General features: G+C 41.3%; 1 protein-coding gene across 3 annotated transcripts in view; it reads left to right on the top strand.

The window, feature by feature from the left end:
• Nucleotides 1-3152, top strand: part of RGS7BP (regulator of G protein signaling 7 binding protein) — a 44608-nt gene extending 41456 nt beyond the window's left edge. Inside the window, exon 6 of one of the 3 annotated variants that reach the window (XM_065860827.2) lies at nucleotides 2158-3152. In XM_065860827.2, coding sequence (XP_065716899.1) covers nucleotides 2158-2249 — 92 coding nt within the window. In that variant the 3' untranslated portion in view covers nucleotides 2250-3152. The other 2 variants (XM_071801958.1, XM_071801959.1) reach the window with 2 other exon arrangements.
• Nucleotides 3153-16026: the final 12874 nt, after the last annotated feature.

Genomic DNA, 16026 nt, shown 5'->3' with positions numbered 1-16026 from the left:
GTGACATGAAGGCAGCAGCACAACTAATTCCCTGTGTCAGGAGGCATTCTTTTTCGAAGGTATAATGAAGGTATAAATTGCACAGACTGTGATAGGGATTCTGCTTAGTAATGGGGTTTGCTTTACCCTTGCAAGGCTTGTAACTGCTGTGACATGACACTGATTCTGCAGAAAACCTTCTTGCCTTGACTCTGCTAACACGCCTGCTTTTCCCAGGGACCGGCCATAAGGCACCATGTACCAGTGCACAGGGGGACAGTATCTCCATCCTATGCATATATTTAGCAATTGGCCTTCATTTTGTGGCCCAGGAGTGTTAAATTTTCCATGTCTACAAGGACTCTTTTCACATGAACAACATACAGTGATATCCTTTTTGATTTCTTCTTGATAATGTGGATTTCTTAAATGCTGTGTAGTCTTTGCATAGTGTTATCTGATGAAGCCTAATGTGTCCTAGGTCTTGTCTCAAGTAACTGAGCAGTCTAGCATTCATCATAATATAGTAAGAGATTAATATAGAACTGATTAATTGATTATACAAGTAAGAGTTTACAGCAGGATGGCTTGGTGGAACACTATGTGAAAGGAAAAAGGAAATACCTTATGATAAAATATACAGATGTGCCATTATAGAGACTGGGAAAGTGCCAAAAACTCTATGCCTAACCTAGAAGAAAGGAGCGTGGTGGAAATAAGGAAGGAGAAGACAAATTTGAGGGATGTAAAGCCTATAGAAACTTGAGTTCAGAACACATAAAGGCATACAGGACTATTCTCCACTGTCTGCTGTCTGCGCTGCCCTTCAACACTGGCCAGAAAATCACTGATCGTCGGTGCAGCAGGGTGGGAAACATGTCAGTTAGAGTTGAAAAGCTCTGAGATGTACCCCAGGACCGGGTAATCATAAATGGTGTTCTTGCAGCTCTCACAGATTCCACCTGTGGTCATAGTTTACAGGTGACCTCTGAGAATGGATGCCTCAGGAACGGAGAGTCGTACTCGTTAGTCATACAGCACTTAATTTTTTTAAAATGTTCCAAGACCTTCAATTAATTAAAGCCAGGTAACTGTAAATAAATAAACAAAACACATTATAGGTAATTACTATTATCTGAACTGCAATTTTGCCATATATATGAATTACAAGCACTGTTTAAGAGAATGATTATGAGATGAATGAATGCCATTGAATGAGCTCATCTTTACAGGACTCGATCATACTCTCAGTAAATGAGTATTTTGGTGTTAATTTCAGTGACAGCCAGAATAGAGTTAAGGTTGCAAGCCCACAAAAGCTTTACATAGTGTTACTGACTGCTCACAGAGCTAGTTTTTTGCATGGAATTCTCTTAAGTGACAGCAGGAAAGTTATTATGCTAAGAAATTTAGTTGATGAGGTTTGTAATCTAGAGTCACAACATTAAATGATCTCCTATCTATGTTACTGTAGTTAAGTATTTGTATTAGAGTAGTGTCTCAAGCCTACAATCAAAACTAGGTCCCTGATGTAACCAGAATGGGAACATAATGAGGCATAGCTCCTAGCCTGAAACCATGCCTGAAGATGGCTCAAACTGGAAGTGAATTCTAAAGATTTTTCAAGGTAGCTTGCTAACAGTGCATGAGTTAACATAAGTATAGGTACTAATATGTACATTTTGTATTAATTTAGAAACAGTTAATATAAAAGGTAGAAAGGTAACCAGAAACAGGGTGAGGATGTTGTGCTACCGTTCCCAAACAAGTGTTTTTCCTCTAGATGTGACAAGATATTCTAGTGTTGCATTTTTATATGGAAATTCTCACTGATTTGCATGAAGATCTCAAGCTACTTATATTTAGGTTTCATTTGGGACCCTAACATTATTCATCCATGCAGTAAGGTCTCCCAGTACTAAAGATGGAGTTTTATTTAGGTTTCATCACAGAAGTAGTATTCTTCTTGCCAAAATTTCTATTGTATTATCACGGAGATCGTGATAATTAAGATTGTAAGACTCTCATGTACAAAATTCAAGTTATTATTTGTTTTACGCCTAGAAAAATGTGATCTGTTACTTGATCATGTAGATGCCGTTAGGACACATAAATGATACAAACTCTGTGTGTGCATGTATACGTGCTTGTATTAAAATGTGGGGTTTTTCATCACAGATGATAGCAGCCTCCTAAACTTGACACCATATCCATTGGTAAGAAGACGAAAGCGAAGATTCTTTGGACTTTGTTGTCTTGTCTCAAGTTAGAAGACTAAGTACAGAGGCACCAAGAAAATCATAACTTTGATTAAACCACTGTTATCTGACCACTGAAAAGATGAACATTGCTACTCTTGATTATTAAATACGTTTTCTACACTAGCCTATTCCTTTTTCTCTTCTGCTCTATCCCACTTTTCAAAATAAGGGGTTTAATAGTTTAAGGTTATGGTGGTGAAAAAACAGCTGTGGAATAAATCTTGCATACTAAGAATGTTTTTAAAACTTTTAAAAGTATGTTTTGCATGCTTACTTTCAGCCACACAAAGATACATGAATTATGGTTAATATATAATTTCAAAGTTTTTTATTGTTTGAACTGCAGCTAAAAGTTTGTGCATAGTACAGTACTCTTATTAGTATCATATTAAAATACTGCATCGTATTCTAACAGTCTTTAAGCATAGAAAACTATTTAACAGCAGAAGTATTAAAGTTCTAAAACATTTAAATAATATTGTAACAGAATTTGCACAAAATCTCCAGTTGCTTTTTGTGCTTTCATTCATATTTAGTCTTCCACTATATCTCAATTTAAAAACTTCATAGAAAAATATCTTAATTTGTGATACACAAACCATATATGAAAATAGTTAGAACCTGTAAATACAGAGAAGTCATATCTACATACTGTACAATGCATAGAACCAACAGATTTCCTTTGAAGCCAGTAGGATCTCTATAAGGTTTTGGAAAAAATAAATAATTTATTAAAATAAGGTGTATTAAAATAAACAATGTAAAACACAACACCAACTCAGTTTGTTTCCAGTAGAATTCAAAGCATGGTGTCTGCATCACTAAGTAATAACTCTTATAGGGCATGCCAGAATTATCTCAGATTGTAAGATATTAAACGTTTTACATTGTTAATAAAATCTTTTTTTTAAATGTTGTCTTCTTTCTAGTTACATTGCCAGAATGTCTTTTATTTTTTTCTGATTTTGTTAGAGCATTACACAAAGTTTTGATAATTTTTCCACTTCAAGAAGTGTGTTTGCAAAGACAGATAAAAACTTTCGATGACTCTATAAATCCTAAAATAACAGCTAGCAGTAGCAATAGCTATGAACAGGTCAGACTCATTGCACTGATATTTCAGGATGATAGGCAAGAAATAAACTTGTGCTGGGCTGCAACACTACGAAACCTGTAACAATCTGTAGCTACTGTACTGAGCAGGTCACCATACCCTTGTAGTTGGTTCTACGTGAGGAAGGTGACTATGAGCCCTTCTGCCATACTCCACCATGACCCAGCCTGTCAATGGGAAAAAAATTCCTTCTTAAGGTGTGAGGGTTTAGTGGTGTGTAAGGAGGTACTGTGCCCTTCTGGCTGGGAACACCCAAATAGTTAAGTTCCCGGTGTTTTTTGGTAGGATTCTAGTACACTCCCCAGAGCAGTTTGTTAGGATAGCTATTCGCTGAACTGTACCTGACACATACAGTGTTTTATCTGCCTGATTTTTCTGCCAAGTTTTTCTCCTGGAATGTTGTTTGCTGAAGAAGAAAGGAAACACCCACATTATCACAAATATTAGTGTACTTTCTATAGCAAGGACAAAAAATGTGGGAAGACAGAAGTTTTCTTCTGGGAGAGCCATACCACTCCTGTTTAGGCATTAATATAACTGAGATTCCAGCATTTCTCTGGAAGGATATATTTATTTTCACTCAGATAAAGCAGAGTGATTTGTTTTTTTTTCAGGTTGGACTGGTCTGTTTACCTTTCACCTTTCAGTCTCCCAAACAGAAAATATGTTTTTGAATAATTCCATCTGAGGAATGCATGACTGTATTATTTAAATAGCACAGAAAAAGGTAGCTGCAATGAGTGTTCAGATTTTAAGTCACAAACTATTCTTCAGCATACATGGCATTTAACATGGGGAGATCCCTATGCACTCACAAATCTGTGTGCTTGTCAGCATGAACGCCTTGTTAGGGAGAATGGCATCGAAGTCCACAGCAGAACATTTCTGCAAAGTTTATTATCTAAGGTTTTCCAGACATCCCAGATGAACAATGTCTTCATTGGTCAGTTTTCTATAATAATTAGTTAAAGAATGTCCAAAAGATGGCAGCACTGACATGTTTTCATTAAAAATCTACAAATCAATAGACTTGCCTCTGTGACTCCATCCCCCCAGAAACAGCAGGTTTTGCAACTGCTGAAACTTTGGAAAAACAACTCCTGTTATCTAATGGGTATTAAAAAATATTGTCTGGGGAGATGATCTGTAATTACAATTAACCAATTAATTTTGGCTCTGCATAAGTTAACAAGACGGACTGATACTATTTTATTAACATTAATCCTGTAGATATTAATGCCAAAAAACAGTGTATGAACACAAGACCGAATATGCAGTGATGCTGTAAGAGAGAAAAGAAGAAAGAAAATGTCATGCAAGCAAACCATGTCAGTTCTTTTAAAATCTTGTTATATTGGTACACACACAGAAATTGCTGTATCCAGTCAGTGATGTCTTAACTTTGTTCAAAGGAAGGTGGACAAATGAAGCAGTAAGCATATCTAGTGCAGTACCAGTCCATGTATGATCACACAGAAGTTAACATGCCACGTTACGTGGCAGGTCATATTTCTGTATTTTTATCGCATCTATTGCAGTGGAATATATATTAGTGAAATGTATAGATGTTAATTAAAAATGCAAACCTATTGACATCCGTCGTATCACAACAAATTGCACAACCTTAGGTGACAGAAACAGATTTCCATAGGTTGTCTTTTAAGTCCTTCTTATTTGCACTGTTTTAAAGTGTACAGTAATATGCACATCGTTGTACCTTTTGTTATTCTGGAAACTCTAGTGGTGTCTCTTCTTCCTGAACTAAAGACTACTAAAATTTCAGTCTTTGCTCATTTTGATGCCTTTCTATACTCCTATTTTGTAGTTTCTTCCAAATCCCTCGTATTTATTATACATTTTACTAATCCTAGTGGACACATGCTTTAATTTCCAAGTTTTATGGCCACTTAAGGAATATTGCTGGTTGAGGGTGAATGGAATGTCCTCCAGTTATCTTTAATAGATGGTGACCATGAACCAAGGCCTGGTAAGTATCTGAATTGAAGAGTTGTTAAGGAATAAATTGGCTTAGTTAGGAACGCAGAGGATTATGTTTCACTAAAATTCAAAAGGTAACAGAACAAACTTTTTTTAAGCCCCAGAACATGACCTAGGTCCAAGAAGGATAAATGTTAATGATATTACTACATTTTGGCTAATTGGAATAGGGCAGTGTGGAATTAAAGTTTAAAAGTTCCCACATGAAAATGACATAGATACTTACAGATTATTTATTATTATTTAGAACCACTGTTTTGTTTATTTCCCAAGTATTACCAAAAAACACAAACCACAATTTTACATTGATAAATACCAGAATGCATAGAAACAAGCAACTTAGGGAAAATACTGGGGGAAATACTGAGGAAAACACTACTTGCTTTCTAAATTCTTAATGGGGTTTAAAATATCTTACTTGAAAATGCTACAGGGTAAAGGCACCACAACTCTTGCAGGGTAAAAACCAAGAAGCACAATTTCTGTACACACCAAATATGTCAAATTCCACTGAGTCTTTTTTACTAAAACTTCATGCAGCTCCAGCTTTTCAGAGTAAAATCAAATTCTTTACGAGCATCATTCACTTGCAGTACCTTTCTTCTTTTCACAGATACTTCATGTCATAAAAAATAACTGTCTAAAAAGTCTTGCCTATGTACAGTGTGAAGTCCCCAGTTTTCAGAGCAGAAGCAAAATACAAAATACAGAATAGACAGTCTTCTGCCATTTGAGTATTTCTGTGTTTCAAAACCCCAGGATTTTAATGCATTCTCTAGAAAGATTTTTCTGTTCTAGTATTCCTTTCTTCTCAACTAGAGAACTAGATGGATACAGAATTTCGTTAGCTATTTCGGTTAAAAAAAAAAAGGCCAACGTGTAATATAAAGTAACATCTTTGCCATGTGGGATCAGATCTTCTCTTGCATAAAACAGAAGCAATTTATGTGTGATACTCTTTTCATCCAGCACAGATCACATCAGTGTTGCACCATGTTTATGTTTTCCTTAGATCACAGAAGGAATGAGAACAGACATATTACTTAGCAACTTCAGTGCCATCATGGTTGTGTCCTTTTAGACTGATGTGGATTGTTATCTTGTGTGAACTTGAAAAAGCTTTAAAGTAAAAACTATTACAAATGCATTTTTGTGGAAGAGAAATAACTGAATAATAAGGAAAGTAGCACACATTATGAGGAAGTGAGTGGTAAAAACAACTGGTGAAACACTTTCCACAATCACATTGTAGAACTCTGAGTAACTCAAGAGTTCTATAAAACAAGCCAATGGGCAAAATCCTGTATCCTGTCACGATTTGAATCCATCTTTGGACACCTTAATTGCACTCAGAATCGCCACCTGCTCAGGCACAGCTGAGAGGACGTTTGGCACTAGAACAGCAACCAGTTGCTCCACCAGTTTCCTTATAAAGCAGAAGAGCATTCTCTAATCAGCTATGATAATAATACAAGTAACTTACGATTGCGCCCTTTGATAAGGGTGGATCCTGAAGGGAGCAAGCAAAATGCTCAGGGGCACAATACGAAACAAGTTTTCCCCCAGTCACAGCTTTCCCACAAATAACCCTCCTCAGGTTTAACAGCAAGAGAAGAGGCATCTGCTTTTTAAGTGGGAAACACACTGTGGTTGCCCCAGTACCGCCACCTTCCCCACTCCAGGTATGGCGCCTGGACAAGAGGCGACCAGCAGGTCGGAAGCGCGGGCTGACTCTGTGTCACGGAGGCACCCCGAGGTTAGTTTAAGGGACAAGAGGGTAAACCGGTGAGAAACAGGGTTTTAGCACTCCAAAGTGACTTGAATACAGGTTTGGATATCGGTTGAGTAAATTATTAAGGGGCAGCAACTAACACAACAGGAGGTCCACAGAGTGCATGCACGTGGCTTCACTCAAAACAATGCTGGAGCCGTCCCTGAATCCGGGAGGAGTACACACTTGCCTGAAGACGGTGTGGGACTATTTTTAAATACACATGCAAATGTGCACGGAAAGTATAAATACAAGTGCAAAATGTGCACGGAAACTAGATGCACTCGCAATCCTGCGAGGGTTAATTTTACTTGCACACGTGGCGGGAAGGCAAGCGGAGCCTCAGTCCCGGGGAGGGCGACGCCGTGGTTCCTGGCGGCAGTGGCTAAGCTCCTGCTCCAAGAGACCCGCAGTAATGGGCGGAGTCTCAACGAGAACCCCATTTTTTGTGGCTGATCAGATCTGACTGTAGGCATTCCAGAAGCTTCTCTGCACCCCCACCCTGGCTGTGGGGCACCCCTGAAGCCTCCAAACATCTCCCACACCGGCCACGGGTGCCCAGCGGCTCCCTGGGCCCTGACCAGGGTGCTCTGGGGCCAAACAGAAGAAGCTGTAGCAGAGAGAGAGGGAGATGTGTCTGCTCCTTCCATGATGAAGGAAGGAGGGGGAGAGAGGGGGGGGGTTTGCATCCTGCCACACTCTGCCATGGGGCCTCCCCTCGCACTCAGTACCTGACCCTCCCCACTGTTTTTACCTCCCCACATTTTGTGTGGGTAGCCTTCACAACATTGACAAGACTGTAAGAAACTCAGTGTGAAACACAAACTGAAGTTTCACAGCTGAATCATTTATATTAAATCTAGAAATGTTTTTCCTGAGATTCTATTTCCTTGTAGTATGTTTAAAATCTCAATTACTGCTTCAGTCATACCTGAAGTAAGAGGTGTATCTTCACTCATCAGATGGTGGTTCTGCCCTCTAATGTATTTTTTCAGCTTAACCTGCTCCAAGCATATACATAATGAGATGTCCATATCTAGTCCCAGGTTCCCAGCCTCAAATATGTTTTGTTTTCCTGTCTGAACTCATCTAGCTGTGAACTATCATTTCACTAGTACTTGAGACTTCACCTGTTTCCTGTTAACTGTACCCTTACTTGGTGTGATATTTTTATATTTTCCATTATTTTTAAACATACTTCAGTACCAGTAGTAACATGAATTCTGGGGTCCAAAAGGCCACCTGGTGCTGTTTGTCAAGTCTGTTGCTGTCTCATGCAACCATGTTTTGGAGAGCCAGGCAGTAACCGCACCATCCCCTCTTCCCTCCCTGCCATGGATGTGGGTTTTCCTTACGCAGCTTAAGCAACAGCTGGTCCCAGGGATGCACGGCTACCAAGGCGACTCCCTCTTTGGAGACCAGGGTGATACAAAGAGCAGAGTGAAAACAAAGGTTCAGGAAACTGGAATGGGCTTCTTGGCTCAAAAGAGCATTTTTCCAAAACATCCAAAGTGGTTTAGAGACATAACATGAAACCAGAGCAGGGTATTCTGTGGAAGGAACTATCAGAAAAATTCATCACTGCTCAGTGAAATGAACATGCAGACATTCTGCATGGATTTAAATTAAGTAATGTCTGGCCATAGATACACCATTATTTCCACTGGGTGAAACCTAGCAAAATTTGTATGGATGACTAAAGTAGTTCACCTGAGAAAACAAGGTCACTTTCCTCTGATCTTCAAGAAGGGAATATTTTATTGTAGACGTTCAGCCAGACTCACTCAAAAATAATTTATGCTGATTTGTTGAAAGTTACAATTCATGAATGTGTACTACTATAGTATTACCAAGAAACAGTTGCTCATTTCAGATGAAAAAAGGAATGACAGCACATGTATTTTTATTTGGAAATATTTCTGCAAATGACTTCGCACAGTAAAACAAGATTACTATGCATCACATAATTCAGTGTTTCTTCATTCAAACTAACCTCTTCTAGTAACTTAGTTCAATTATGGAAACACTTAAATCCACTATGGATATAAAATACACTATGCAATGCTCGTTGCAGACTGTGGCATAGACAAGTTGCAGTATCGCTGTTCATGGAAAAAGCATTTACCTTCAGTTTTACACACTGTCTCTTAAATTGTTGCTGAATGACAGAAGTCCAAGGATGAGCAGCAGTAACTACTGGCTGACTCTGTTTTGTAAATGTAGTCCCAGAGATCACTAGGAGCACTGATGCACTGTGGCACTGAGTGTACAATTAGAAAGCTCAGAGGCAAGCTGCTTTTTTTCTTCAGAAATCATCATTTAAGAACCAGCGTAATTACCTCCTTGCAGTTGAACTTTCAGTGCTTCAGTAGCTTTAAGAAAATCCCCTAGATCTGTTCTCCAAACACTACTCATCCCTGAGAGGTATTTCCTGAGTTCAGATGCTAACAGCAATCCTGAATGCATATCCAGGAACTTACGTGCAACTTCATGGGAAAATGAGAGAAAGCAGAAAATACAAACAGGAAAGGAAGTCAGAGTGCAACTGAACAGCAATTTATGAGAAATTTATTAAAACCAGAAAGGATCTCAACAGTCTGGGGTCTTTTCCCTTAGTGCTGTGCTGGGCTTATCAGGAGATGGAGCTCCATGCCCTTTAACACATCCTCCACCTCCTGTCTGTGACTCCTTAGCTTGTCACCTTTATCACAAATGGTCCCATCTGCTGTGTCTGGATGTTACAGAACTGCTTTTGCCACAATGTTTGAGACATTACCTTTTCTGTTTCTGACAGCAACTTATTTTCAATCCAGGTTAAATTTTCCACATTAACAGATGTGTGATAGTGCTCGCTTAGTCTGCCTCTGTCTGTGCTCATGAAAGAGCATGTAGAGGCACCTGTCACACCTCCATTAGCATCATACTATGTTTTAACAATGGGTTGGATTAGTGAGGCTTCAGGAAGGGAGGAATTTGACACAGCACTAAATCTGAATCAAATCAAGAATCATCGCTGTTTTTTGGGTCCCTTTTGCACAGCTTCCAGGTGATGGTCAAGCTCTTCCCAGACAGACACTGTGAAGTGGGGGACCACATGTTACTCTAGTTCCTCCACATTAGCCTGAGAGCTTTTAACATAGCAGGGGCTGGAGTCTTCTCCTCTATTGCAGCCCCAGTGTCCTGCTGGGTGTGGGCCAGGTCTTTTGATAGGCAGTTAACTTGGGCTTCAGCTGCATTCAAACGCTGCTCAGTAGTGCTAAGGCAATGAGCTAAGAGGTAACAAGATAATAATAATAATAATAGTAATAATAATAATAATAATACATAAGATAACAAGATAATAATAATAATAAGAGATAAGATAACAAGACAATAAGATAATAAGCAGGATAACTCTCCCTTCGTGTTTCTGTCTTTCTGACTTTCTCTAATCAAATTAGAATCTGAGGTCTGCTGGCAGGGCAGGGTCCCAAAATAATGAACTACAGGGTGGGGGCTGGTCGCCATGCAGGGTACCGTACCATATCCCACTTCTGTCAGCAGAGTGTAAAGGCTTAAGGCTGCCCTGCCAAACTGTAGGTTTGGAATATGGTAACAGACACCAGACCAACAGGTTCAGGGATAAAGCATTTATCTCCAAATAACAGTGCAGGAAAAAAAGACAGATAAATAGTACAATTATCTGCATTGTAACAATAGCAAGTCAAGTAATTCATCAAGACTGGGCTAGAACCAGGCATCTGACAATGGCCGTCAGGCAGGCAGCAGGGTGTGACTGCTTCCCCAGAAAAGTGATCTGAACCAGGCAACAACCTTGGGGAATGCACATGCCCTGGCTGGACTGTCCTTTTTACCACTGAGCCGCAGAAGCACTGTTTGGGCTCTGCACCAACTCTGTCCCTGGTGCACATGAAGCCCAGGAATCCTGCACCAGGCAGCACAGCCCCACATTCCTGTGTGAACACGGGTCTGGAAGTCTTGTATCATCTCCAGACAGGCCATATTAGGTGACAGAAGCCATACAAGGAGCCAGTTAGCCTTGCAAAGGCAAATCTGACTGTTTAGGTATGGAAGTCACTACGCAGGATGCAAGAGTGAACACACAGGGTACTCTGAACTGTGTGAATACTCTCAGCAGACACAAGAAAACCAAAGTAGAGGCTCAGAAAAAGCTCTCAGTTTAATCTAAGAATGACCACAAACATAGTGCTGACAGTGAGCAGACTGAATTTATGGCAACCTTATAGTACAGTAAGTTAACGACTAAGGAGAAGTCAAATAGAACAGTATTATAGCAGAAGAAATTAATTGAAAGAAGAGGTATAGAAAGCAAGCATGAAAACTACATGGAAAGATGAAAAAAGTTGTACTACTAGTTTTATTCTTTTCTAAAGAAGTAAAAATCTTGCAATAATGCCCAAGTTTGTGAACTATTAGAATAAAATTTGGCAGCAGGCCTCTGAAAGACTGTTACAGCTTGCCAAAGTCTGAGTATTTTTCATAGGTGAAAAATAACTGAAATTGGAAACATACATTGGACCAATCCATGCTCAAAAAACTCATGCTTCTGTATTTAAATTAAAATTTTACAGTCTCCAGATGTGCAGTTGTTTGTATTAATATATCCTGCTCTCTCACACAGTGCATCTAGAAGGTCAAAAAATGCTTATGGAATTTTCCAAAATATTAGGAAACATGAAGCATGTGAGTACCACCCACACGGTGCTGCAGCAACAAGTGTGGTAGCTCATGCAGCAGGGTGCAGGGGTTCTGTCCCTCCTTGCTCGGTAGACCATCTCACCCATTGGCAGTCTCCCAGACTGCAGCTGACCATGGTCTCCTCCATACATGCTTTCCCATTCTTAGGGGGCTTGCAAGCACCCTTGCAAAGGTCCTGACACACCGAGGAAGGGCTACAGTGTTCATCCTCCACTCTTGGGCTCATCCCTTGCAGATCTACTGCCACCCGATCCCCCGCACACACCTCTGGCCTCCTGGAGGGCCCAGGCTGCAGAGCATGGTGCACAGCATACCCTCACTGATGTGAGTCCTGTTCCTCTTCAGCTGTTCTCCTGACAGCACCAAGGCTGCCGTGGTGCCTGAGTTGCCCTGGTCAGCAGGTCCCTGACAGCTCTGTCCATCCTGGGTGCTGGTAACACCGAAGCAGTGCAAGGGGACAAAGTCTCCGTGGCTGCAGCTCTTGCATTTGTGTGTGTACTGCTGCAGAAAGACAGCACACTTGTGGTGCGAGGCAACCTGCTGTCTCTCCAGCCACAGCTTGTAGGCAACCTCCCGCTGCAGTGGATCACAGAAGGCCAGGCCATGATCTTGGTGCTCGCAGAGGCAATCTCCACACCTGCAAGGCAAAGGGCCTTTGCATCAGCCACAGCTGCACCATGGCAGCAAACCAGTGCTGCTGCACTCTGAGTCTTGCAGCATGAGTGAAAGGGCCCGGCTTGCCTTGCTGACACTAACAGAGTCCTGGGGACACAGTGCTCAGCTGTGCTCCAGAGAGGAGCTGGGGATGTTGCTGTCAGCTGAAACAAGCCCTGACCAGCCCTCCATGCCCTGGGGTGCCCCACTGGGACAGAGCTGGGAGCTCCCTTGTCAACCTTACTGCTACTACCACTTACCACCCTCTGTGTGCACAGAGGTGTGTGGCCCCTCAGTAGGATGTTGGGCATCTTCTGGCACCTCTGTGATTTTCATCCACCTCAGGATGTTTTTGCTCATGAGCATGTCCAACAGGCAATTCACCTTCTGACTGTCAGCAGCGGGAACAATGTGTGACAGCAGCTGGGTGGTAAACACTGGCCCAATGACAGCTGCATACTTCAAAATCATCTGTTCTGCCAGTCTTAACTGGTCCAGCTGAGCCAGCACAATCTGTCAAAAGAAGCAACATGTCTCTGTCTTGCCAGTTCCCCAAGCAGAGGCTGAAGAGGCTGGAAAGTTTCAAAACATGGAACGGGGTAGAATTTGGCCTCCTCTCCTTGGGACTCTCTCCTTGCACCCATGGGAAATCACAGCCCACATTGGTTGTCTCCAAAATGGCTCAGCCCCTCACGGTTCAGCATGGTGGACAGCACTGTGTTGTCCAGTCTGATGATGCAGACCCTACCACCTCTCCCTGCGGTGGAGCTCGAGGTTTCCATGAGGAGCGAAGCCTCAACTGCAGAAGGTGGATGGAGCAAGGATAGGATGGCTTGCTTGTGAGCCCTGCGTTGCTCACAGGTGCGAAGGAACAGTACTGCCTTTAGTTCCGTTGTTCACCAGAGGTCATGACAGGTTTAGGTTTGGGGATTGAAAAACTCGTAGCGTAGAGATAGCATGTCAAGAATGCTGTATGATGTGTTATGTTTGCTTTTTCCAATTATCTTTAAAGAAATGGAATTTCCCTCTTCTTTCACTAGTACTGAAAGAGCATTTGTTCACCGCCTCTGTCAGTCTCTTGGACTCATATCGAAAAGTAAAGGGTAAGTTAGAGTCTGACTGTTATTCTGTTTTTGATTTCTTTGGGGCAAATATATGGAATTTCATGGCTAATGTTAAAATAATCTGTGTTTCTACCATGTCTGGCACTGTTACAGGGAATAGTACTAGATAAAAAAGTTTTTAAAATACAATAAAAATCAGTGTCTTTGTGCTTTGCGAAGAAAAAAAAAATCACAAACTTGTGACTTGCTTAGTGTGAGGTAGCTTGCCATGATAGTGTTTTGTGGATTTCATGATTCCATAAATAAGACTTCTCACCGGGGTCTGTTCTGTTTTTTCATGCGCCATTGTGTGCCCAGGGGTTTTGTGTGGAATCTCACACCTTTATAGATAAAGTGTAACCTAGGGTGGCATCTCCAAAAGAATGCATCTGTTGAGAAGTGCAGGAGAGGGGGTTCATATGCAGGTGTGGTTCTGTTTCTTTTACTCTACTCTAATCTTTAGAAGAGAGAACCTGTGTTTGTTGACATTATGAGGTTGCATAAAAGCTGAGAATTTGTTTCCCTTGGGAGTTCAGGTGGCAAAGTGTGGCAGTATTCTGACATCGAGCCTGTGAGAAACCATGAGAGTTGACAACGTGGGAACAAGTGTTGGTGGAAGCAAGAAGCAAGGACTGTGTACTGATTGATTCCTTAAGGACAGAGGGATTGATACAGGATTGATACATCAAGGACAGGGGGGTAACTTGTGATAGATCAAAAAATGCTTTTCTGGTAGCAACTTCAGTGGGAACGCAAAATGCATCTCTTAGGTAACGCATAACTGAGCAAACCAGTAATGCTTGAGCAAGCATTCTAGCAAGTATAAATGCAAGCCTGAATTTGTAATAAAGGCCTCTCATCGCACCTTGTTGAGAGTCTGTGCCTCATTCACTACAAATGGCTCCCTGGACAGGGACTTTCAATGTAGCTGTAAAGGAAGCAGCCGTTTCAGTAGAGAAGCCCAGTTCAACCAGGACTGGGAAACAGAGCCGGGGAAACAAAGCTGGGAAACAGAACCGGGAACCAGGAAACTGCGCACTCCTCACCGAGAAAATGTGAGTGATTGGGAACCATGGGAGGGAAGTTATCCCTTGAACAAAGACAAAGCCTAGATGTCCTTCAATGTTTATTAAGAAAGCAAAATCAGGACATGCCAGGAGTCCAATCAGTGACTTTATTAGAATGGATTGCTAATCATGTGCCGGACTTTCCTACAACTGGTACATTTCAGTTAGAGGCATAGCACACAGTTGGAAGAGAACTATTTTAACAGGCAGTGTCTGGAGATAATGCTACTGGTGAACATTTATCTACTTGACGGAAAATAATGACTACTTTAAAAGTGGCTCAGAAGGAAGTAGCTGCGCAGGTCGCAACTAACTGTGAACCTTCTGCTCCTCCCTTGCCAGGGAAGGAGGGGGATCCTGTAACTGTATCGGGCAAAAATACACTATCCACAGGTGCAGTAATGGCGAAAGCGCTGGCTGATAATGAAACCCCTGCTTGTACACTACAGCGAATGCTTTTGACAAAAGACGGTTTGTGGGAGTCGCCCGACAATGCCCTTGATCCTGACCCAGCAGACTTGGAGTAAGAACCTGATTTATTCCCCCCAGATGTTACTTTGCAACCAAAAGTGCACACTAATTCAACCACATGGGATAAATGCGGAGAAGAGGCTTTGAAAGCAGGAGACTGGAAAGTGGTTACGGCATGCCCTGTGATCGATCATGAACGGCGAACTCCAGGCTTTCAACAGCTACCGTATGACGTTGTAAAGGAATTATGAACGTTAGCTAAAGAAAATGGAGTTACTTCGTCATTTGTTATAAATTTTTTGGAAGTGTTAAGCTCTTCCTACCTATTTACTCCGCATGACTGGCATTCTTTGTTGAAAATTATTTTATCCACTACTCAATATACTGTATGGCTGATTTTCAGAAGAACTGTACTGTGAAGACTAGTGGTAATGCATATCAGCAAAGAGTGATTGATTTCAGTCATTTAGTTGGGGAAGGTGTTCATGCTTTGCCAGAGAATCAAGTTGCATATCCCAGGGGCATACATGGTGTAAGAGCAAAATTAACAATGAAAGCAGTTCAGAAGTTACCGGGGGTTGGGAGAGATGCTAGCATGTCTTTTTCAAAAATCTTGCAAGGATCACAAGAACCTTACTGTGCAGTTTTTAGACTGCTTGCAAACTGCTTTGGAGCGACAAATTGATAATGATGCAACTAGTGAGTTGTTACTGAAACAATTGACTTTTGAGAATGCTAATGCTGATTGTCGGCGTGTGCTACAGGTTATAAGGAATAGGGAAAAGTGTACTATAACAGAGATGGTGGGAGTGTGTCAAAACATAGGGTCAACTGAACATTATACTGACTCTCTAGCTGCCACCTTAGCAGCACAGTTTCAAGTGTTGGG

Source organism: Patagioenas fasciata, chromosome Z (genome assembly GCF_037038585.1).
Source record: "Patagioenas fasciata isolate bPatFas1 chromosome Z, bPatFas1.hap1, whole genome shotgun sequence".
Taxonomy (NCBI): Eukaryota; Metazoa; Chordata; class Aves; order Columbiformes; family Columbidae; genus Patagioenas; species Patagioenas fasciata.
This window is presented reverse-complemented; position numbering and strand designations above follow the sequence as displayed.